Genomic DNA, 23,572 nt, shown 5'->3' on the forward strand with positions numbered 1-23,572 from the left:
TGTATTACCTCATAAATATTCTTATGTTTATTTTTTTTTTAGTGTTTATTAAAACATTTGAGGGAGAGAGAGAAACAGCATGAATTGAGAAGGAGCAGAGACAGAGGGAGACACAGAATCCTGAAACAGGCTCCAGGCTCTGAGCTGTCAGCACAGAGCCTGATGTGGGGTTTAAACCCATGAACTGTGAGATCATGACCTGAGCCAAAGTTGGATGCTTAACCAACTGAGCCACCCAGGCACCCCTAAAAAATTTTTTTAAATAAAAAGAAAAAAAAATTCACTGATAGCCTTCTGGGGATTCCCTTGTATGTGACAAATCACTTTTCCCTTTCTGCATTCAAAGCTCTTTTGTCTTTGAATTTGAGAATTTGACTATAATGTTTCTTGAGATAATCTTCTTTGGTTGATTTTACTTAGGGTCCTTTACTTTCATGAATGTGGATGTCCACATCCCTCTCAAGATTTGGGGAATTTTCAGCCATTATTTCTGTAAATAAAGTTTGTGTCCTTATCTGTTTTCTCCTCTTTTACTCCCATAATGCATATATTTCTTTGCTTGATGATATCCGATAAGTCCCATATGCTTTCCTTACTCTTTTTCTTTTTATTCCTCTAACTGGCTAATTTCAAATGACCTGTTTTCAAGGCCATTGATTTTTTTTCTAATTCAATTTACACTTATTATAAGAACTGCCAGATATTTCATGTTAATATTTACATTTTCATAAGTACTTGCAGTTAGAATTCAAGCTGAGATTCCAATAAATCTCTTACATGTTTAACACTTTTCCTATCCTCAGACTTTGCAAATATTTTAATGAACATTTTTTGGATTTTATTCTGCCTTTGGGGAATTTATACTATACATATAACACAGAGGAAAAAAAGATTACAATTTGGCAAAGCAAATTGAGGACAACTATATATAGAGTTGCAAATTGAAAAATAAGTGTAGAGTATAAAATTCAAAATTTTAACACAGATAAATTCAGCCATTAGCTTTTCACTTTATATAAAACTTCACTCATAACTTCTTATTTATTTATTTTAATTTTTTAAAATGTTTATTTCTTTTTGAGAAAGAGAGACAGAGGGTGAGTGGGGGAGGGGCAGAGAGGAAGACACAGAATCCGAAGCAGTCTCCAGGTCTACACAGGGCTCAAACTCACGAACCACAAGATCATGACCTGAGCTGAGGTTGGACGCTTCACTGACTGAGCCACCCACCCGGGCACCCCACTCATAACTTCTTTGAATAGCAACCTCCTGAGGGTATTTATTTTTGTATTTGTGTATAGTTGGCATACAATGTCACATCAGTTTCAGGTGTACAACATAGTGATTCCACAACTGTGTATATATTATGCTGTGCTCGCTGCAAGTGTAGCTACCATCTGTCCTCATAGAATGCTGTTAAAAGGCCATTGACTATATTTCCTATGGTTTACCTTTCATTTCCACGAAAAGGTCATTGATTATTTCTGAATAATTAAGTCTGCTGTTGAAGCTTTTGATTTTTTTGGGGGGGAGGGGCGGTCAGTTGTATCCTTCAACTCCAGATTTTCTGCTTGATTATTTTTTATGGTTTCTATTCCTTTCTTCACATTCTCATTTTGTTCATGTATTTTCTTGATTTTTTTTAGTTGTCTGTGTTCTCTTGTAGTTCATTGAGCTTTAAGAGTATTATTTTGAATTCTTTGTCAGGCAATTTACAGTTCTCCATTTCTTTAGGGTTGGTTATTGAAGATTTATTTTGTTTATTTGGTTGCATCATATTTCCCTGACTCTTCATGTTCCTTATAACTTTGCACTGGTTTCTGTGCACAGGATGAAGCATTCACCTCTTCCAGTCTTTACAGACTGGTTTTGGCAGGAAAAGACATTTACTGGTCAGCCCAGCTGGAGATCCTGGGGGCCTGTCAAATGTTTTCTGTGGATGTGGACCTCCCAATCTCCCTTCCTTCTAGGGAAGAGATTTCAGGGTGGTATACCTTCTTTCAATTTCACAGAGTCATGTTGGCTGCTGTAAGCCTGCTTTCCTTTTCCTTAGAGCAGTGCATTGATAGGGTGGTGTATTAGAAACATACTCCAGTCCTCTCCCTCTCTTCCAGGGGAGAAATCTCAGGGTTATGGGCCGTCTTCCAATTTCACAGAGCTATGCCGGCCACCACAAACCTCCTGCCACATTTTTTCTAGGTCACAGTACTGAAATGAGAAGTTGTTGAGTTCCATTTTTCTCCCTCCCTTCTGGAGAAGATTCTGGATTGTGTGTCTCTCACTATCCCATAGAGCCATGCCAGCTGTTGAGAGCTGCCTGCTCCTTTTCCCTAGGACAATATACTAAAATGCCAGGATGTACTGGAATGGCACTGGGTGCAAGCTCTATTTGTCTCCCTTCCTCTGACTCTCACAATCATGTAACTTCTCTTAATCCCATAGAGCTATGCAGGCAGCTGAGAGGTCCTGCCCTTTTCTTTGTTCAAAGTCGCCCCCAGGCATTCTAACTTTGCTGCTTGCCTCATCACTCTCGAGTAGGTCTTTTGGGCAGCATCCGGAAAAGTGAGGATAATATCAGATGGTTGCTTCCCTTATATTTTGCCCCTGAGGGAAAAGTCGTGGGCTGAGCAAAATTTTTCTCTAGATGCTAAGCTGTTTCAACTTGTGGCAGGGACTGATACCAGCAAAGTGAAATAGCATTCTTTTATTGGTGTAGATGAGGGCCAGGATTTCCTATTCCATTATCTTATGGATTTCAGTTCAGATTCTTTTTAAACTACAAATTCAATTAGAATTCAATTTAGAAGTTACAGTACAATTCAGATCATCTATTTCACCTAAGGTGGTTTTTAGTAGTTTGTGGGGTTTTTTTTTAGAAATTAGTCCATTTCATCTAATTTGTTGAAATTATGCATGCAGAGTGGTAACAGTATTGAGTTTTAGTTTATCTATCAAATATTTAAAAAGTTTCTTAAATTTTTATCTTTGTGTTTATTTTTCAGTCAATACCTTAATTGGCCTAATTGATTCTTTTTTTAAATCTTTAAAAATTTTTTCTAATGTTTATTTAGTTTTGAGAGACAGAGTATAAGTGGGGAGGGGCTGAGAGAGGGAGACACAGAATCTGAAGCAGGCTCCAGGCTCTGAGCTGTGTGGCCTAATTGACCCTTGACCTGAATATGTAGAGGATAGTTTTCAGCCCCTCCCACTATATCAACGGACCTTATATATCCTTTCATTAAACCCATAGAAGGAAAAGTAACAGACTGTCACTTAAACAGTAGAAAATATACCTATCTAAGTTAAAAAGAATTTTGACACAAGAACATCATAAGGGTCAGCAAATATAGGTCCTAACATATGCTAGCTTTGGCAGACTGAAAGGTTATGGCCTTGAATTACCCTTTTCTTGTTATTATATCACCCAATGACCCATCTCAGATTTACTATATCAGAAAGTCAAGGGAAGGCTAGGGCCCAGAGAATCTTTATATTTAATAAATTGGTTTTTTTTTTTTATTAAAATTTTTTTTCAACGTTTATTTATTTTTGGGACAGAGAGAGACATAGCATGAATGGGGGAGGGGCAGAGAGAGAGGAAGACACAGAATTGGAAACAGGCTCCAGGCTCTGAGCCATCAGCCCAGAGCCTGACGCGGGGCTCGAACTCACGGACCGCAAGATTGTGACCTGGCTGAAGTCGGACGCTTAACCGACTGCGCCACCCAGGCGCCCCAATAAATTGGTTTTAATGCACAGTGGGGTTGAAGACTACTGGTGAAAGCAACCTACCTCCCTGGAGACAGCTTCATTTTGTTCCTGGAGATAGTAGAGAAAAAGCATTAAACCAGGCATCAGATGATTTGAAATCTGGTATAGACTCATGCTATCAAGCTAGAAAGGAAGTTATGTAATTTTGCTTAGTTTCAATGTTATTATTTTTAAGGTTTTTTAAAAATTTATTTTGAGAAAGAGCTGGGGAGGGGCAAAGAGAGAGATAGGATCCCAAGCAGGCTTCACATTGCCAGCATGGAGCCTGATGCGGGAATCAAACTCACAAATCATGACATCATGATCTGAGCCAAAGTCTAGAGTCAGACACTTAACTGACTGAGCCACCCAGGCGCCCCTTAATGTTAGTATTTTTAAATGGTTATTAAAGAGACCACTACTTGGTTTTGAAGGCATATGTGTTCTTTCTACCATGAAGTTTCTTTAGTTAATAAAAATGTATTTTATTTACTCCTTTGTTGCAATGCAGCTTGGATAAGAAAAGACAAAGCCTATTTATATAAGCATTGTGGGTCTGTGTGCATACCTACATACATGCCGTAGATCTCCCTGATCTCCAATGAAGGCAGTCAAATGAAAAAATACTGCTTAGTAGCATGTGTTTAACTGTGGAAAGAGGTATTCACCATGTAATAGGAGGTAAGGGGGTTCATTGGAAGAAAATGTCCCTATGCAATCAGCAAATCAGGCTTATTAATGTGGATTTAATGGCATTAGCTACTTCTCTGCATTTCTCTCATCTTCTAATATCTTGAAACATTGTATAATGTTTTCAAGATCTTAACATACAATTTAATACACATTCCCTTACAAATGTAAGCAACATAAGGCAGATATATAAACTTTGACCAATGTTTTTATAGAGCAATAATCTGGAAACTATGGCTTATGAGTGCTACTTATTTTTGAAAATAAAGTTTTATTGGAACACAGCCATGTCCAACCATTTATGTATTGTCTATGACTGCTCTCACACTACATGGCAGAATTGAGCAGTTGAGACAGAGACTGTAGGGCCTACAAAGTCATGAATAGCCACTACCCGGTCTTTTGCAGATAAGTTAGCCAACCATTGGTGTGAAGAGTAAAGCCTTATTTTTGGGTGAAAACTGAAAAAAAAAAAAAAAAAAAAAAGCCCAGTGAAGCATATTTTATTTTCAGCTTAAAAATAATTTTTAATCATTTTGAAAAATATCAACCATTTACCTAGGAGTTTAGAAAATTAGGAGAAAGTCTATGTATACTAATACCAAGAGCATTGTTTTGTTATTCAAAAAATATAAAAAACAATCTATAATCACTTTGGGGAAAATCAGCAAACTTTCAAGTATAGACTGTTGAGAAGTGGAAAAAGGTTGCCTAATTTATAGGATCTTAAATGATTTATTAATTAACTTAGCTCAGTTTTCTAGTATGTTATCTGTCATCATTTAAAGTCCATCTTTGTGAATTATATATTGTTACAAACACATAATGCATAATTGTCATCATGTTACTATGTTCAGTCCAGTGTCAATTATCTAAACCTCTAAAATGTACCATTAAAGTTACAACCTGGGTGAATTAAGTAAAAAAGGAGTTTCCTTTTTTGGCCCATTTGTTTGTGATCCAATCCCTATTCATGCTAATGGTTTCTTCTACCTTCTTATGAAAATTCTGTAGATTCTAGATCTCTATATAAGGTGGTTTGCTTCTGCTTAGAATCCATCAGGGAGGATTGTCCATTCCTAGGGCCTAGTGATCACATCATTGCTCACAGATGGTGCAGCTGTGATGTAATGGAAAACCGCACTTTGCTTTCACTAAGAAGCTAGGATGGTCCTCCTGACACTGAAATCCATTGTACACTTGGCCAGACTGAAGCCCAACTATATTCCTAAACTTTTACCTAAGACTTTGTTCAGTTTCCCTTTGTCTACTAGTAGTCACCTAGAGGAATAAATTTTTCCTGAATGGTACCAGCTCATATACTTTTTGTGTTAGAGAGGTAAAATTGACCTTTGTCATACAATTTATAATATTTTTTTGGAAGATGGATATGATTTTTAATTACAGTACTGCACAACTTTGCAAATTTCTAGTGTTATAAAAATGCAAAACCCAATTACTTTCGAGTGTAATGATATTTTTCCAAATTCAAAGGTTACTTAAGTTATGCCTTGGATAAGAATGATCAGGAGCTCTATCCTTTAGGTCTTCAGCTTAAGAAACATGTTTTCTTTGGTTTTTCCATGCTCTTCTGGATATTTTGTATCTCAGTGTGAAGTCGTTTGCTCTCATTTTGGAATCCTTCCTTTAGTAGACGAGCCTGTTCCTAAAAAGGGACAATTGGAGACTGAATAAAGTGTAGGACTGAAGTAAATCTCTAATTTATAGCTAGTTTCCGCATTCATTTTTTTAGTATTAAATTTCTTTTTGACATTTTCTCTACCCTTAATTTTCATTATATGTTCTCTTGGGTGTCTTAGCTCTGTGATTACATTTCCACTAAGTGGTGAAGACAGTTCAGATATCTTACCAAGTTGTGTGACCCTATAAAAGTTACTTAATCCTTTCTGAACTTCTGTTTCTTTTCGTAAGTAATAGAGACACAGCAGTTCTTGCTTTGTATAGTATTAAGCAAGAGATCCATATAAGAGATTTTTCAGAATGCCTAGCAGAGAACAGCTACCATGGATGAAAGGATGTACAGATAGAGGACTGGATAGAGGACCTAACCACAAATAAATCTTTTAATAACCAGATAGAGGCAGGGGCCAGGTCAGGCAGGCAGACAGAAATTGAAAAGTACAAGTGGCAAGCAAGGTCCTTCTTGTAGGCATCATGTTATCACTGCCACACTAAGATATGATGAGGGAGAGTGGAGAGAAAACAGAAAACAGAAACCTTAGGGTAGTACAATTAAATACCTGAAGTTTGAAAGCTAGAATTCTCTCTTGTTCATCCAGCCACTGGACTCTATCCCTTTCCATCTTCTCAGTTAATTGTCTCACATGTTCCTGATGACTCCTTTCTTTCTGTTCCATCAATTGCTGATTCTTTATTTGCATTTCTTCCAGTACTTTTGCTGCAGCCTGTGCAGATTCAGCTTTCACACGTTCCACTGAGAGGAGGAAAAAGAAGACAAATGTATGTGAGTAAGCATGTTGTCCCTTTCTTCCTTGCACACTTACTGGTCATTGTTGCTGTTGACTACATATGAAGTCAGAAATGACTTCAGCAAGTAAGGGGCATTGTTGTTCGCCTTGCCCTAGTTTAAGGATCCCAGGCTTACCCCGCCAAATTATTTAAGCTTTAAGAACTCTTGAGGCTATCTAGTCTCTTGACTGGCTCCTCACCTTCAATCTCCTTTTCCTTTTCTGTGAGAGTCTGGTCTGTCTGTAGAATCGCATCAGTCACAGACTCCTTGGACTTCAAGTATTCCTGAAGAACCTCTTCAGCCTTAGGACCCAGAGAACATGGAGTTGGTAATAGGAAATGGATATAAGCACTCGTTCCTGTTTGTCTTCCTATCATCTTTTCCTCTAGGAATTGCTCCTCTTGGCCTTAGTGTGCCTGGTGGTCAAGACTCCTTGCCACAGGCATGGGCAAATGCTCTGAGCTGGCCAATCATGGCAGCCTACTAAGCAGAATCCTTTATAAGAGACTGAGATAGACACTGGGAAACAGAGATTCTTTGTTTTTTTAGAATGAGGGCTCTAATTTTGGAGGTGTTGGTGCTCTGGCCCCCTAAGGAGTGAGTTGTTGAAAAAAGAAGTCATTATGGAGAAAGCAGATTAGAGAAAAGGTGGAGGGAGAATAGGAAAGAAGGAAGTGTAGGGTTGAGGGGAGTAACAGACAGACAGACAGATGATGACATTATTTGAAATCTTGGATCCAGTTGTCCTTAAAGCCAGTTTAAAGCCTAAACTGATGAATTCCCATTTTTGTTTAAGAAAATGGGTTTCTGTTCCTTGCAGCATAAAGATCCAGCCACAGTAGTGAATTGCAGTAACAACTTTGTGGTTGATCTGAAAATCCAATTAATAACTCAATTATTAATTGAGTGCACTCTTGGATGAGCACATAGGACATATCTGGTGTAACTGGCTCCCTATACATGTTTACTGAATGAAAGCATGAATGCTGTTGTTCTCACAAGGTGTGCAATTACACGTGGTTATTTTAGTCTTTCAAGGAGGCATGTCAGCAGCTTTCCGGAATCAGCACATAAATCTTGGTTACCTGTATCCCTTTATTAGGTTGCTGAAGATATTTTGTCTTCAGCTCTTGTATTTTCTGGATGAGGAGACGGTACCCTCCTGGTTTAGAATAAACCCCCTGCTTCACAGCTTCTTCAAGAGGACTGAAAATATCCTTAAGTAAATCTGAGCAACGATCCGTTGATGCTTGCACATTCTGTTTACAAAAGTCATCTCGCTTTTTTTCCAGCTGGGCCTTTGATGTAAAAATAGGAGGTAAAAAGAATAACAGGGAAAAGATGTTAGCATGACCTTAGAATATCTGGAAGGGCTTCTCAGAAATAAGCCTATGACCCTAGAAAAAGTCACAGGCACCCCAACAGGACCATATCCTTCCTCCTGCTCCTGACTTTTACTGAAGTCCCTTTCTCCTTAGAGGTGAAGTTCAGAGCAGAGATTGCTAGCTTTCTTGCTATACCTTTAGAGATAAACTTCTGCTTTTCAAATTGGACCAGTGATTGCGTATGGAATAAATGTGGCTCAACATAAGCCTGCATATGGATAATCAGGGCAATATCCTGATTGATCAGGATATGAAATCAGTCTGGTAAGAGTGGGCATTTGATTTAGAAGCTCTGATTGTGACTTATGTGAATTTAGGTAAATTAAGAGGAAGAATATTATTCATGAAAAAAATGTTTTAAAACTTTGAGTTCAATCCAAAATCTATAAAGAGCTCACCAAACTCCACACCCAAAAAACAAATAATCCAGTGAAGAAATGGGCAGAAAACATGAATAGACACTTCTCTAAAGAAGACATCCAGATGGCCAACAGGCACATGAAAAGATGCTCAACGTCGCTCCTCATCAGGGAAATACAAATCAAAACCATACTCAGATATCACCTCACACCAGTCAGAGTGGCCAAAATGAACAAATCAGGAGACTATCGAAGCTGGAGAGGATGTGGCAAAACGGGAACCCTCTTGCACTGTTGGTGGGAATGCAAACTGGTGCAGCCACTCTGCAAAACAGTGTGGAGGTTCCTCAAAAAATTAAAAATAGACCGACCCTATGACCCAGCAGTAGCACTGCTAGGAATTTACCCAAGGGATACAGGAGTACTGATGCATAGGGGCACCTGTACCCCAATGTTTATAGCAGCACTCTCAACAATAGCCAAATTATGGAAAGAGCCTAAATGTCTATCAACTGATGAATGGATAAAGAAATTGTGGTTTATATACACAATGGAGTACTACGTGCCAATGAGAAAGAACGAAATATGGCCCTTTGTAGCAACGTGGATGGAACTGGAGAGTGTTATGCTAAGTGAAATAAGCCATACAGAGAAAGACAGATACCATATGTTTTCACTCTTATGTGGATCCTGAGAAACTTAACAGAAACCCATGGGGGAGGGGAAGGAGGAAAAAAAAAAAAAAAGAGGTTAGAGTGGGAGAGAGCCAAAGCATAAGAGACTCTTAAAAACTGAGAACAAACTGAGGGTTGATGGGGGGTGGGAGGGAGGAGAGGGTGGGTGATGGGTATTGAAGAGGGCATCTTTTGGGATGAGCACTGGGTGTTGTATGGAAACCAATTTGACAATAAATTTCATATATTAAAAAAAATAGGAAAAAAAAACCTTTGAGTTCATTGTAATAAAATTTGCTCTTCTTTTTATGATAAAAACAAAGAGTGGTTATCACCATTTTAAAGTCTAGTAGGAATTGCCTCTTTCAAAATAAATACCCATTTCATTTTCCGGTAGTACTCTGCTTTCCAAGACCCTAATCCATAAGAACTTGAGAAAAAATTACCGCTAAGTCCTTTTGACATAAATGGTCTATGTCTTTGAAGGAATTCCTCATGAAGAGTTCAATGGCCTCTTTCTCACAGGCCCTGTGCAGGTTCAGTAGCTCCTGGAGGGTTTCTGTGGGCAGCTGCAGCATCTGGCCCATCTGCTGGTCATAGTGGGCAATGGCCTTTTGCACTGCGGCTGCATTCTCGATCTGGGCCAAGGCCAGGATTGCATTCTCCATGCAGGGCAGATCTCCACGGCTGATGGCATCGACATAGGTCTGCACCAGTTTCTCTAGACCTACAAACAGAGAACAAATAATGTTGCTTGTTGTAGGTGGGATGAGGAAACATTCCATTCTGTGTGATTCTGATCATGTCTACTACCACCCATTTGCCTCAAAGCATCAATGTCCTCAACATCACCTGGAGCCTTGCTAGAAATGTCGATTCTCAGCCTCTAGCCCAGATCAAGTGAATTAGACCCTCCTCTCTGGCAAGATGTCCAGGTGATATGTTTACACGTCAAAGGTTGAGAATCTGTTCTAGATAGCATAGGCCTATGTTTACTGAGTGTTTTCATTCACTTTACCTTAAGCACCATTAGGACAGGAACCATACCTCTCTCATTTATGTCTCTATCATCAGCCCTGGTCTGTGGCAAGCATTTGATCATTGTGGAAAAAATCAAAAGAATACTCGATTTTGTTTATTCTAGCAAAGCGTCGTCCAAGACAACTTTCTGTTATGATGGAAATATTCTATGTCATCCAGCTATTAGCCACATGTAGGTATAGACTTTTGAAATATATAACCACAAGAGACTCTTAAAAACTGAGGATAAACTGAGGGTTGATGGGGGTGGGAGGGAGGAGAAAGTGGGTGATGGGCATTGAGGAGGGCACTGGTGAGATGAGCACTGGGTGTTATATGGAAACCAATTTGACAATAAATTTCATATTAAAACATAAATAAACAAATAAATAAATAAATCTGTGTAATTGGAATTTTAAGTTTTCTTAAAAAAATTTTTTTTAAATGTTTATTTAATTTTGAGGGAGAGAGAGAGAGAGACAGAGCACAAGTCGGGGAGGGGCAGAGAGACAGGGAGACACAGAATCCAAAGCAGCCTCCAGGCTCTGAGTTATCAGCACAGAGCCCGGAGCTTGAACCCATAAACTGTGAGATCATGACCCGAGCCAAAGTCAGACGTTTAACCCACTGAGCTACCCAGGCATCCCAGAATTTTAAATTTTCTGTAATTTTAATTAGCTCACACTTAAATTTAGATAGCTACACTTGTGTAAGCGGCTACCATATTGGACAATGCAGGTCCTAATAAATAGGGCAATTTTAAGAAATAGAACTTGATTTCTTTAGCCTTTCCTATCTTTTCTCACCCAAGAAATTTGACTAGTAAAATCTATTAGAAATGTTGATGTCATCAAGAATTTAACATGGAAATAGCAGTAGATTCACATTTTTTTTTTTTAACGTTTATTTATTTTTGAGACAGAGAGAGACAGAGCATGAACAGGGGAGGATCAGAGAGAGGGAGACACAGAATCTGAAACAGGCTCCAGGCTCTGAGCTGTCAGCACAGAGCCTGATGCAGGGCTCGAACTCACAGACTGCGGGATCATGACCTGAGCCGAAGTTGGCCGCTTAACCGACTGAGCCACCCAGGCGACCCTAGATTCACATTTTTTAAAGCTGAAACTAGGTGGATGTAATTCTACTCTCCTTTAGTCTTAACAATGGAAGAAAAAGACTGGGAAGAGGACTCACGAGGTCCATTGACTTTGATGCCTCCTGAGAGAGTTTTAGTTTTGGAATTCTTAAAGATGTAGGAACAGAAGGCTGAAGCTTGTTGCACAAATTCAGGATCCAGGTCATTATCATGCAGTGTCTCAAGCTGGCCTAGCTTCTTCCGATGAGTGGGTCGATCAAAGATAAAGCATTTCTTCTTCGGAAAGAACTTCCGGATACAGAGTCGGGGCAGATTAAAATTTTGATCACTTTGAGTGGTACCTGCAGGAAGATAAAAAAGGCTTGCAAACTTTTTCTGTAAAGGACCAAACAGTAAATATTTTAGGTTTTGCAAACCAGGTGGTCTCTTCTCCAAGTACTCAATTCTGCTATTGCAGCAAGAAAGCAGCCATGGACAATCTATAAATGAGTGGGCATAGCATTATTCCAATAAAACCTTATCTACAAAGACAGCTGGTGGTCTGGGTTGGCCATCATTTGCCTGTGAGCCATAATTTGCCAACCCCTGAACTGGAGCACTATTCATGCTTTTACCTATTTTCTTCCAGACAACGCCTATTCTTCTCCATATTCTTTGGCTAATCACAAGCCCTATTCAGGGAGATAAAATCAATCTGATAATAGCACAGGGAAAAATAAAAGAGAAAGAAACTATTCTTAGAAGAGAGGAGAATATAATTTAAAATCAAATCTATTAATTCATGTATTAAACAAGCATTAATTCTTACTGATGGCCAGCTAAGAAGAAATAGAAAACTATAAATGTAAGAAACCTGTAAATGGAACACGGACAAAATAATAGTTTCTTATGTTTTATTATCTCCATTTATTTCTAAGTCCCTTTTACCTTGTTTAAGCTTGAGAGAATTCTCCAGGTACTCATCAGCTGTGATGGGTAGTCCGTCTGCTTCCAGTTCTAAGGAGAAATCCCTCAGGGTCCACACAAAATCTGGAAAGAAGCTCACAAAGTCTGCTGAATCTTCAATCCCATTGGAATTAGGGGAGGATTTCGCCCTGATTCGATCTGACAGCTCTGTCACATAGCTGAGTAGCAAACTAAGGAAAACTGGCATCAAAGAACAGTGTCCCCATCCCATATTGGTTCCACATATTAAAACCTTCACTTCACCTTTGTTTTTAACCCAAGCATCAATTTTCTAGTGGGTACATAGAATCTTTCCCCTGCCCTTGAATTATTTTTCATGTTTTCTCTTTTTGTGCTTGATTCACCAGGATTCACAACCAAGCAGCTGGTTTTTAAATACAATCCTTCCCTCTTACTTTGAGGCTATTTTGAACTACAAAAAGGATACTGCAGTTGGTCCATGGCCTGCTGGTTGATGGTTCCCATGCTATTGTACACAAAGGTGCTGCTCAGGAGTATTGCTAGGGCAAAGATCCAGGAATCGTTCTGGTTGTCACCCTGTGAATCAGAACACGTGCAAGCCTGTTAGGTTTCACTCTCCTGACACCTAGATCCTGACTTTCTAGATCAGCAGCAGTAAAAAGATGCTTATTTAACTAGAGGTTTTTTTTTTTTTTTTTTTTTTTTTTTTTTTTTTTTTTTTTTTTAGATTAATGACCTATATGAGAAAACCAAATCCAAACAAAAATATTAGTGGGATTTGGATTTTGGATCATTTTATGATTAGTATTTTTAATTTACACTGATTCTCACTAGGTCTTCTTATGATCATTGGCAGATAATTACAAAACGAATAGTAAAGGTTGGTAGGCTTTCTAAGGCTTTAAATATAATTTAAATTTAGAATTTTCAGGGCGCCTGCGTGGCTCAGTCAGTTGAGCATCTGACTTCAGTTCAGGTCATGATGTCGCGGCTGGTGAATTCGAGCCCTGCGTCAGGCTTGTGCTGACAGCTCAGAGCCTGCAGCCTGCTTCAGATTCTGTGTCTCCCTCTCTCTCTCCCCCTCCGCTGTTTGCACTCTGTCTCACTGTCTCTCTCAAAAATAAATAAACATTTAAAAAAATAATAAATTTAGAATTTTCTCTTCCTTTTTACAGCAAAATTGACTTATGTGAGAGTAATAATACCTGTAGCTATTTTACTGAGCAATTATTAGGCACCTAACATTTTCCATTACTTATTTTATCCAAAACAACACTGAGTCAAATAAAGATCTACTACATCTGTTTTACAAATTCAGAAAGCTGAGGTTAAAAGAGGTCAAATAATTTGCTAAGGCCACTGAGTTAGTGACAGGGTTTACATTTAAACACAAGGGTATAGAACTTCAGAACCTAAAATTTTAACTAAAATTCTCTGCAGGATTCAACTCGTGACATTGATTTTATTTGTTCTACCTTTAAGCTTCTGGGTTAACTGGTTTAGCATACAATCTTTTTTAAAAAATAGTTTTAATGTTTATTTATTATTTTTGAGAAAGAGAAAGACAGAGTACAAGTGGGGGTGGGGCAGAGAAAGAAGGAGACCCAGAATGTGAAGCAAGCTCCAGGCTCTGAGCTGTCAGCACAGAGCCCAATGCAGGGCTCGAACTCATGAACCCTGAGATCATGACCTGAGGCAAAGTTGGACACCTAATGGGCTGAGCCACACAGGCGCCCCACACACAGCCTATTGTTAATCATTGGAATATTACTAATTACTACTGACCACTATGATCTTCTTCTAGGATTCTGCCTTATAAACATTTTCCTGATCCCTGGTTGCTATGGTCGGAGGGCACATAAACAGAAATAAAACAAAAACAAAAACAAAAACATATTATGGTTAAGTGTAAGCTCTTATTTAAAGAAAAATTAAATTGTGTAGAGAATATTCAGGGATGAGGGTCTTATTTCGAAACTGAATCCTCAATCCTTACCTTCTCTACATCTCCCAGGCCCTCCGTGTCAAGAAGAACTAGGGTGTGGTCTGGCTTCTTGGGATGAGGCACACACCATATCCAGATTCCTTTGGTGTGAGACTGCACCGTGGAGCCCAGAGAGAAGCCTGTGAGGGAGAGTGGGGATAAGAGAAGGTGGAGTTTTAATAGCAGATGGAACTAGAAATCCTACAATGCAACGCACAAAAAAAAAACAACCTGATTAAAACAAGAGCAAAGGACTTGAATAGACATTTCTCCAAAGCAAATATACAAACGACCAATAATCAAATGAAAAGATGCTCATCATCATTAGTCATTAGGGAAAAAACAGATTAAAACCACAATGAGATACTACTTCACACTCATTGGGATGGCCACTATCAAAAACCCAGAAAATAGGAAGTGTTGGGGAGGATGTGGGCATATTAGAAACCTTGTGTATTTCTGGTGAGAATGTAAAATGGTACACTTGCTGTGGAAAACAATATGATGGCTTCTTAAAAAAAAATTAAAATAGAATTACCATATGATTTGGCGATATATAACCCCCACAAAGTGAAAGTAGGGATTTGAACAGATATTTGTGCCCTCGTGTTTTTAGCAACATTATCCATAATAGCCAAAAGGTGGAGGCAACCCAAGAGTCCTTCAACAGATGAAAGGATAAACAAATCAGTATGCACATATTAGTTATTCAGCCTTAAAAAGGGAGAGAATTCTGACACAGGGTACAACACCAAAGACATTGTGCCAAATCACATTCAGCAAATCACAAAGGACAAATAATGTCTGATTCCTCTCAAATGAGATTCCTAGAACAGTCCAATTCATAGAGAGAGTATGTAGAATGGTGGTTGCCAAGGGCTGGGGAGTTATTGTTTAATGGGTACAGAGTTTCTGTTGAGGAAGATGAAAAAATTAGGGAGATGCATGATGGTGATGGCTGCATAACAGTGTGAATTTACTTAATGCCATAGAACTATATGTACACTTAAAAATGATTCCAGGGGCGCCTGGGTGGCGCAGTCGGTTAAGCGTCCGACTTCAGCCAGGTCACGATCTCGCGGTCCGGGAGTTCGAGCCCCGCGTCAGGCTCTGGGCTGATGGCTCAGAGCCTGGAGCCTGCTTCAGATTCTGTGTCTCCCTCTCTCTCTGCCCCTCCCCCGTTCATGCTCTGTCTCTCTCTGTCCCAAAAATAAATAAACGTTAAAAAAAAAAAAAATGATTCCAATGGTAAGTTTTATGTTATGTATATTTTACAACAATGAAAAAAAAAAAGCCAATACAGACTTCAACATTCTTTGCATCTTAATAACCAGTGGAAACTTGCTTTTGCTACATGCACATTTTAGTAAATGTCTTATTATGTACATTAATTATTTTTATTACTGCACTAGTCTTTCTAGGAAAGGAACAATTTATGCTTTTAAAACAGGAAACTAAGGCAAAGTGGGAAGAGTGATGAACTGACTCTTTTAGATTATAGTGAAGATAAGAGCATCATCGTGGATTAAAAGATAACTTTCAATATTCCTCCACGTTCTCTAACTTCCTGTCCTTGCATCACCACGTTCAATGCAGGCAGTGTAGGTGGACAGAAGGGACTCCGCCGGAGCTTTTTGGTGCCACTCACCCTTGTTCTTCCCAGCCAGCTTGTTCATCAGGTAGGATTTGCCTGTGCGGTAGAGGCCCACAATAGCCACCACCACGAGAGGATTCTTGGTGGCTGACAGGATCTCCAAAGCTTCCTGATTAACCACCAGTTGCCCTTCAGTGTTCTCAATGAGGCACACTGGGGCCGGCATGTGGATCTCTGAGGCCATGTTCAGAGTGTTCCCTGGTCTGCAAGGGAAGAGATGGGATGAAATAAAATTTCCAGTCCAATTAGATCAAGAACCTCACCAGGTTATTTTACATTCAGAAGCTGGAGTCCTCAGTTTCTACAACATGGCCATAAGTTTTGTGTCAACATTGAGATAGATGAGGGTAAGATCTGTATCATTTTAGAAAGTTACAGAAGTATTATCAAAGTAGTCCATTGAAAAAATATTGGTATGACCATATCTTCTGAATGTTCAGCCACTCTCATGAACAAAATCGGTCATTAAATTCACCATGGAAAACGTTCCTTTTGTATTCTCATTAAAAATTTTAGCGGGGTGCCTGGGTGGTTCAGTCGGCTAAGCGTCCGACTTCAGCTCAGGTCATGATCTTGTGGTCCGTGATTTCAAGCCCCGCGTGGGGCTCTGTGCTGACAGTTCAGAGCCTGGAGCCTGCTTCAGATTTTGTGTCTCCTCTCTCTGCGCCTCCCTGATTCACACTCCATCTCTCTCTGTCTCTCAAAAATGAATAAATGTTTTTAAAATTTTTAAATTTAGAGTAAAGCAGGGGTGCTTGTGTGGCTTAGTTGGTTAAGAATCCACCTCTTTGATTTTGGCTCAGGTAATGATCTCACAGTTTGTGGGATTGAGCCTTGCATTGGGCCACGCTTATAGCACAGAGCCTGCTTGGCATTCTCTCTCTTCCTCTCTCTCTCTGCCTCTCCCCTGCTCACATGCACATATGCATGTGTGCATGCTCTCTCAATATAATACAAAAACTTTAAAAAATTTAGAGTAAATGTTCAATGGAAAATAGAATAGAATTTAGAGGTATTTATTTTACATTCGGTTATATGTAAAAATTCAATGTTGATTTATTTATTCATTAATTCTTACTATGAATTCTTTCGTACATTATTTCATGCATGCCCTTTGAACAGTTCCCAGAGATTTTAAATGTGTTTCTCCCCTGATAGATATGCTTGTTTTGCTGGAATGAGGGTCCACAGAACTTCTCAAATTGCCATTCCAAAAGTGAAACCAATATAACTTACTTTTGCAAATTTTATAAAAACATATGACCATCTGGAACACATGACCAAGGACCCTTCAAAAGCCTTGGCATGGGCTTTTATAAGCAAGGGGCCTTTAAACTTCATTAGCTGCACAGTAAGTTAGCCTCCAGCTACATGGGGGTACAAGTGCACTACTGGAAATACTTACCATGGCTAAAAATCATGTTTATATATATGTGATAAGGGAACAAAAGACTATGAAATAAGGATTAAAAGGTCAGGAGTCAGAGGACCCTGGGAAGATGGCAGAGTAGGAGGATCCTAAGCTCACCTTGTCCCACCTAAATAACAGCTACACCAGTGTAATTAACCCAGAAAATGAACCAAAGACTGGCAGAACAGACTGTCTACGGTTAATCATAGAGAGGAGGCCACATCGAAAACAGTAGCAAAGGTGAAGTCTGGTTGGAAACTAAGCTAATCTGCAAGACTAACTGCTTGTGGATACCATTAGTACAGAGAAGGGAGAGGAGCAAACCCCACACTGGGCACTTGAGACGTGGGGTACCTGCACATTTAGCGAGGAATTAAAGTCCCCATGACATTTGGCTTTGAAAATCAGAGGGCTTAAACTTTCAAGTTTTTACCATCAGTAGGGCTTAACATCTTAAGAAAAATATTAGAGAGCATGGAGGGTAATAGAAAACTGTGTCCCTACCCCTAAAGATCCAGCAGAACGAACAATCCCACTGTGATACAGCATAGAAGCAATAATTTGAGAGGCACCTTGGGTGTATGAGGAGATTTATTTACTAATCTCAGAATGTGTGCAGTAGGGGCAGGGATCTTTAGGAGACTTCTCCAAGAACTAAATAACTGGTAGGTGCCATTTCTCTCTCCTAAGCCCAGATTAGCTACATGGACACCTGTGGGAACTAGCACGACCACACATCATCTAGTTTGCTAACACCATGTGCCCTGTTCTCCTGCAGATCCCCCCCATCCAACACACCCCACTCAAGAGAAGTTCCTTCAAAGTGCTCTGGCCAGGTCTCATCCTTCAAGCAGCACCAACAGTGGCCAGCACCACTCCACATTGACTGGGAGAGGGGAAGACAAGCACACACACCAATTTAACTGCAGGCTCAATGGTGGGCTGGGGCAGACATCCGATCAGACTGCTAGCTCTACCAACCAACCTCACAAGGGGCAGCACAAAGGAAGAGCCCTGTAGTTTGGGTTACCTGCAACCCTGAAAGACAGACTGGGATCAGACTGGGGTCTAACTGTAGGCTCTGTCCACCAATGAAAGCATCTAAGGGAACAATGCAGAAAGAGCACCATGCAGTTCAGTGTGACCACAGTTCTGGCAAATGGGTTGAGAGCAGGCATCTGGTTTGACCTAGCTACAAGCCCAAGGCTGACCCAGACTGGCCCTGTAAGAGCACAGAGACCAAACCCTGCTCATAATAGGGAAAGAGGGCCATTTCAGACAATTCACTGAAGGCAAACATGGCTCAGCCACAAAAATAAGCTAACACAACACACATACGAGACACCCCTGAAAGTGCCATGTTCTGGTGAAGGGGGGACATCGCACTAGAGGACACTATAAAACCTCTTCTTCATAAGGCCACTATTTTCAAGATCAGGAGACATAGCTAACTTTCCTAACACACAGAAACAAGTGCAGAATGTTATACAAAATGAAGAAACAGAGGAATATGTTCCAGATGAAAGAACAAGACAAAAATCACAGTACAAGAGCTAAATGAAATGGAGATAAGAAATATGCCTAACAGAGAATTCAAAGTAATGATCATAAAGATATTTACTGGACTTGAGAAAAGAGTGGAGGATCTCAGTGAGACAAACAAATGGAAAGATACTTTGTGCTCACTGATTGGGAGAATGAGTAGTGTTAAAATGTCCATACTACCTAAAGAAATCTACAGAGTTAATGCAATTTTTTTATTTTTTATTTTTTAAATAGTTATTTATTTTTGAGAGAGAGATAGAGTGAGAGCAGGGGAAGTGCAGAGAGAGAGGGAGACACAGAATATGAAGCAGGCTCCAGGCACCAAGCTGTCAGCACAGAGCCCGACTTGGGGTTTGAACTCACAGACCATGAGATCATGACCTGAGCTGGTCAGTCGCTCAACTGACTGAGACTTCCAGGCACCCCAGTGCAATTTCTATCAAAACACCAATAGCCTTTTTCATAGAAGTAGAACAAACAATCCTAAAATTTGTATGGAACTACAAATAGCCAAAGCAATTTTGAAAAAGAAGAACAAAACTGGAGGTATCACAATCTCAGAATTCAAGATATACAAAAAAGCTGTAGTAATCAAAACAGTATGGTACTGGCACAAAAAGAGACACATAGATCAATAGTATAGAATAGAGAGTCCAGAAATAAATTCATGCTTTTATGGTCAAATGATCTACAATAAAGGAAGTAAGAATATACAATAATAGGAAAAAGACAGTCTCTTCAACAAATGGTGTTGGAAAACTGGACAGCTCTATGCAAAATAATGAAACTGGACCATTTTCTTAGCCATATACAAAAATAAACTCAAAATGGATTAAAGACTTAAATATGAGATGTGAAACCACAAAATTCCTAGGAGTAAACACAGGCAGTAATTTCTTTGACATCAGCTATAGAAACACTTTTCTAGATATGTCTCCTGAGGCAAGTGAAACAAAAGCAAAGATAAACTATTGAGACTCCATTAAAATAAGAAGGTTTTGCACAGAAAAGGAAACCATCAACAAAACAAAAAGACAATCTACTGAATTGGAGAAGATATTTGCAAATGATATATTTGATAAGGGGTTAATATCCAAAATCTATAAAGAACTTATACAACTCAACACCCAAAAACCAATAATCCAATTAAAAATGGACAGAAGACGTGAATAGACATTTTTCCAAAGAAGACATACAGATGGTCAATAGACACATTAAAAGATGCTTGACATTACTACTCATCAGAGACATGCAAATCAAAATCACAATGAGTATCATCTTATACCTATCAGAATGTCCAAAATAAAAAACTCAAGAAAGTTGCCGAGGATGTGGAGAAAAGGATTCTGGCGAACTGCTGGGCGGTGGAATACAAACTGGTACAGTCACTCTGGAAAACAGTATGGAGGTTCCTCAAAAATAGAACTACCACATGATCCAGTAATTGCACTACTGGGTATTTACCCAAATAAAACAAAAACAGTAATTTGAAAGGATATATGCATCCTTTTGTTTACTGCATCATTATTTACAATAGCCAAACTATGGAAGCAATCCAAACATCCATCTATAGATGAATGGATAAAGAGGAAATGGTGTATATACACAATGTAATACTACTCAGCCATAAAAAAGAATGAGATCTTGCTATTTTCAACAACATGGGTGGATATAGAGGGTATAATCCTAACTGAAATAAGTCAGTTAGAGAAAGACAAATACCATATGATTTTACTCATATATGAAATTAATTTAAGAAACAAAGCAAACAAAGCAAAAAAGAGGGAAAAAAAAAAACGCAAAAAAACCCCCACCCAGACTCTTAAATATAGAAAACAAATTGGAAGCTGCTGGAGGCAAGGTGGGTAGGGTTTGGGGTGAAACAGGTGAGGGGATTAAGAGTGTACTTATTGTGATGAGCACTGAGTAAGGTATAGAATTGTTGAATCATTATACTGTACACCTGAAACTAAAAAAAAAAAAATCAGGAGGCAGATCAGGAGAGGTAAAGGGCAAGTTGTTCAAGGAAAATATTTGTATTTTCAGCATACATTTCTAGGTTTTCTGTTTTGTTCTGCTCTTCCATTTTGCAGAGAAGGAGAAGCAGGAAGAGGAGAATAGACGGTGGGGAAGAGGGATGAGAGGTGAAGGGAAAGTGAAACTGGAAAGGAGAGAGAGTCGTCAGGTAAGATAAATAAAGCTCGTGCCAAGCCAAGGAATTCAGGGCAGGAGTTTCCAGAAGGCAAGATTGGAACTGATTGAGAGCACAGAGAGGTCAAGGCAAACAAAGATGTAGCCCTTAGTAATGCATCACGGTAGATTCTTTAAAGAGGAAGCTTTCTAGTCAAATGGGCTCCAGATTCTACTTGTAAGGGGTAAGGAGTAAGTTGGCACTAAGTAATTGGATCTACTGAACCTGGACTATTTCTGAAGGAAGAAATATACTTTGAAACAAAGTTCAAGTGTGTGATTAAAAAGAATGATGTTTTCATAAATCTTCACCTTTAGCTCTGGGTTTCAGATTTTTCTTTTTCTGTCTTTAACAGTATCAGGTGGGGATACCTCAGTGGCTCAAGACTCTATCTTGGCTCAGCTCACAAGCTCATGGTTTCGTGAGTTTGTGCACTGTGTTGGGCTCTTCACTGGCATCTCAGAGCCTACTTGGGATTCTCTCTCTCCCTCTCCCTGCCCCTCCCCTGTTCATGCACTCTCTCTCTCTCTCAAAATAAATAAACATTAAAAAAATCAGTGTCGGGTGGCTGTTCACCACACCACACCTCATTTACTATTCTTTCCTTCTCCTGAATATAACATATTTGCAGCCTTTCAGTTTCTTAGCTGCAGTCGGATCTGTACTGAGCAAGTTCTATGAAAGATAATGGGAATTTAACTGTGTCCCCAGTCAACACAAAGTCAGCAAAAAGAAAGACAATCCTAATGCACTTCAAACTTCATTTATCCCCATGTCTGCTGGTGCCTAATTTCACACAAGCACAGTAGTAACAGGTAGGAACATGCTACCATCTGATGACCCCAGTATTTCATTATCCGACCTAGTATCCCACAGCAGGCTCAACTGCAACCCGTCTTGATGCTGATCACTTTTTTTTTTAATGTGTATTTATTTTTGAGAGAGAGTGCAGGGGGAGGGACAGAGACAGAGGGGGACAGAGGATCCAAAGCAGGCTCTGTGCTGACAGCAGAGAGCCCGATGTGGGGCTGAAACTAATGAATTGTGAGATCATGACCTGAGCTGAAGTCGGATGTTCAACCAACTGAGGCACCCAGGTGCCCTTAGGCTGGTCACTTTTTAAGAAAACTGACCTTTATAAAATCCTTTCCCATCCCTGCCCCAACCTTGTCATGAGCCCCATTTCCTGGAACAGAGCTCCTTTAAAGCTGAAGAAAAAGCTGCTTTGATAATGAAGTGGAGTTCTTACCTTTTATTTTTTCCTCTTCGGTTAGGTGGAGAGGTTTCTGTTACTTCTCCCTCTCTCACTGGATCATGGATCTTTTATTTTACCTGTGTAGTGTCATTGGACTTTCCAGATTTCCTTTAAAGACAAACTAGAAACAAAGCAACCACTGTAACAGACTTTATCTGAAACTGAAAGCATTGGGACACAAAACAATTATTCAAAGACCATAAAAGGAATTTCTGGAGGCTGTGCTAGTGGGAGGGTATATGGACTTAACACAATTTCTCAACTAGAACCTCCACATTTTTTTGAAAGAGATGTCAGAGAACGCTCGCTGATTTTAAAGAATGTCTATCAGATATGCAAATACAATGAAATGGAGCTCAGAGTTGGGGTTCAGGTTGAGAAACCTAGAGTGAGAAAGCATCATGTGAATTTTTAGGTCTAATTTCCTCACATGATGAACATACAATGGACCTGGCTTTATACATACAGCAAGTGAGGAGAAGAATATGCCACACACACAGTCACAAACACCCAGCACCTGGCACTAATACCCAGTGCACAGTCAGGAAGGGGCTCCAAGAATTGCACACATGTTTGAGGCTCTATGCTGACTGCTTTATGTGGGTTTTATAACATATCATATGCTAAACATTTCCCCATGTTTTTATAGAAACAGGAACAGAAAAGTTGAACGTCTCAACCCAAATCACAGTAGTATATATAAGTAATCTGAACTGAATCATTCTTGATCCCAAACACTCTTGTGAAGCTACTTCACTACACTGCCTTTCTAGGCTTTCTGAGTGAATAGCAAAAGAAGTAATGGGTTTATTTCTTGATTGTTTGCACAGAACTATGTGTGTTTCAAGTCTAATTCATTTTTGATTACAATAATGCAAAATAAGCAACAATGTCTTCATCTTCCAGTGAAAACAAGGAGGTTTGAGGGAGGGTAAGTATGCCGGTCCATATTCATTGAGCAAGTCACAGGGGTGGGGATCAAATTTTAAGCTCTTTTTACCTTTTGTTTTGTTTTGTTTTAGAGAATTCAAGCTGGGAGAGGGGCAGAGGGAGAGAGAAAGAGAAAAAGAGAATCCTAAGCAGGCTCCATGCTCAGCATGGAGGCCGACATGGGGCTTGGTCTCACAATCTGGGATCATG

At 39.4% G+C, this 23,572-nt stretch overlaps 1 protein-coding gene across 1 annotated transcript; it reads right to left on the reverse strand.

The window, feature by feature from the left end:
- Positions 1 to 4,927: 4,927 nt before the first annotated feature.
- Positions 4,928 to 22,603, reverse strand: GBP1 (guanylate binding protein 1). The gene is made up of 11 exons (XM_025935261.2): positions 22,427 to 22,603; positions 16,025 to 16,233; positions 14,389 to 14,516; positions 12,859 to 12,968; positions 12,393 to 12,589; positions 11,564 to 11,806; positions 9,796 to 10,076; positions 8,017 to 8,229; positions 7,131 to 7,233; positions 6,702 to 6,895; positions 4,928 to 6,106 (listed from the first exon to the last, which is right to left on the reverse strand). The coding sequence occupies exons 2-11, from the start codon at positions 16,212 to 16,214 to the stop codon at positions 5,990 to 5,992; spliced, it is 1,776 nt and encodes a 591-aa protein (XP_025791046.1). The 5' UTR covers positions 16,215 to 16,233; positions 22,427 to 22,603; the 3' UTR covers positions 4,928 to 5,989.
- Between the last annotated feature and the right edge of the window lie 969 nt (positions 22,604 to 23,572).

The sequence above is a fragment of the Puma concolor genome, chromosome C1, assembly GCF_028749965.1.
Source record: "Puma concolor isolate L17-30 chromosome C1, mPumCon1.1.hap2, whole genome shotgun sequence".
Classification (NCBI taxonomy): domain Eukaryota; kingdom Metazoa; phylum Chordata; class Mammalia; order Carnivora; family Felidae; genus Puma; species Puma concolor.

Coding starts and splice junctions, on each gene's coding strand:
- GBP1 (XM_025935261.2), bottom strand. CDS start 16,214: ATGGCCTCAGAGATCCACATGCCGGCCCCAGTGTGCCTCATTGAGAAC. Junction 10,077..11,563: donor CATCAAAGTCAATGGACCTC/GTGAGTCCTCTT, acceptor CTCTGTTTGTAG/GTCTAGAGAAACTGGTGCAG. Junction 6,107..6,701: donor TTCTAGCTTTCAAACTTCAG/GTATTTAATTGT, acceptor GTCCCTTTTTAG/GAACAGGCTCGTCTACTAAA.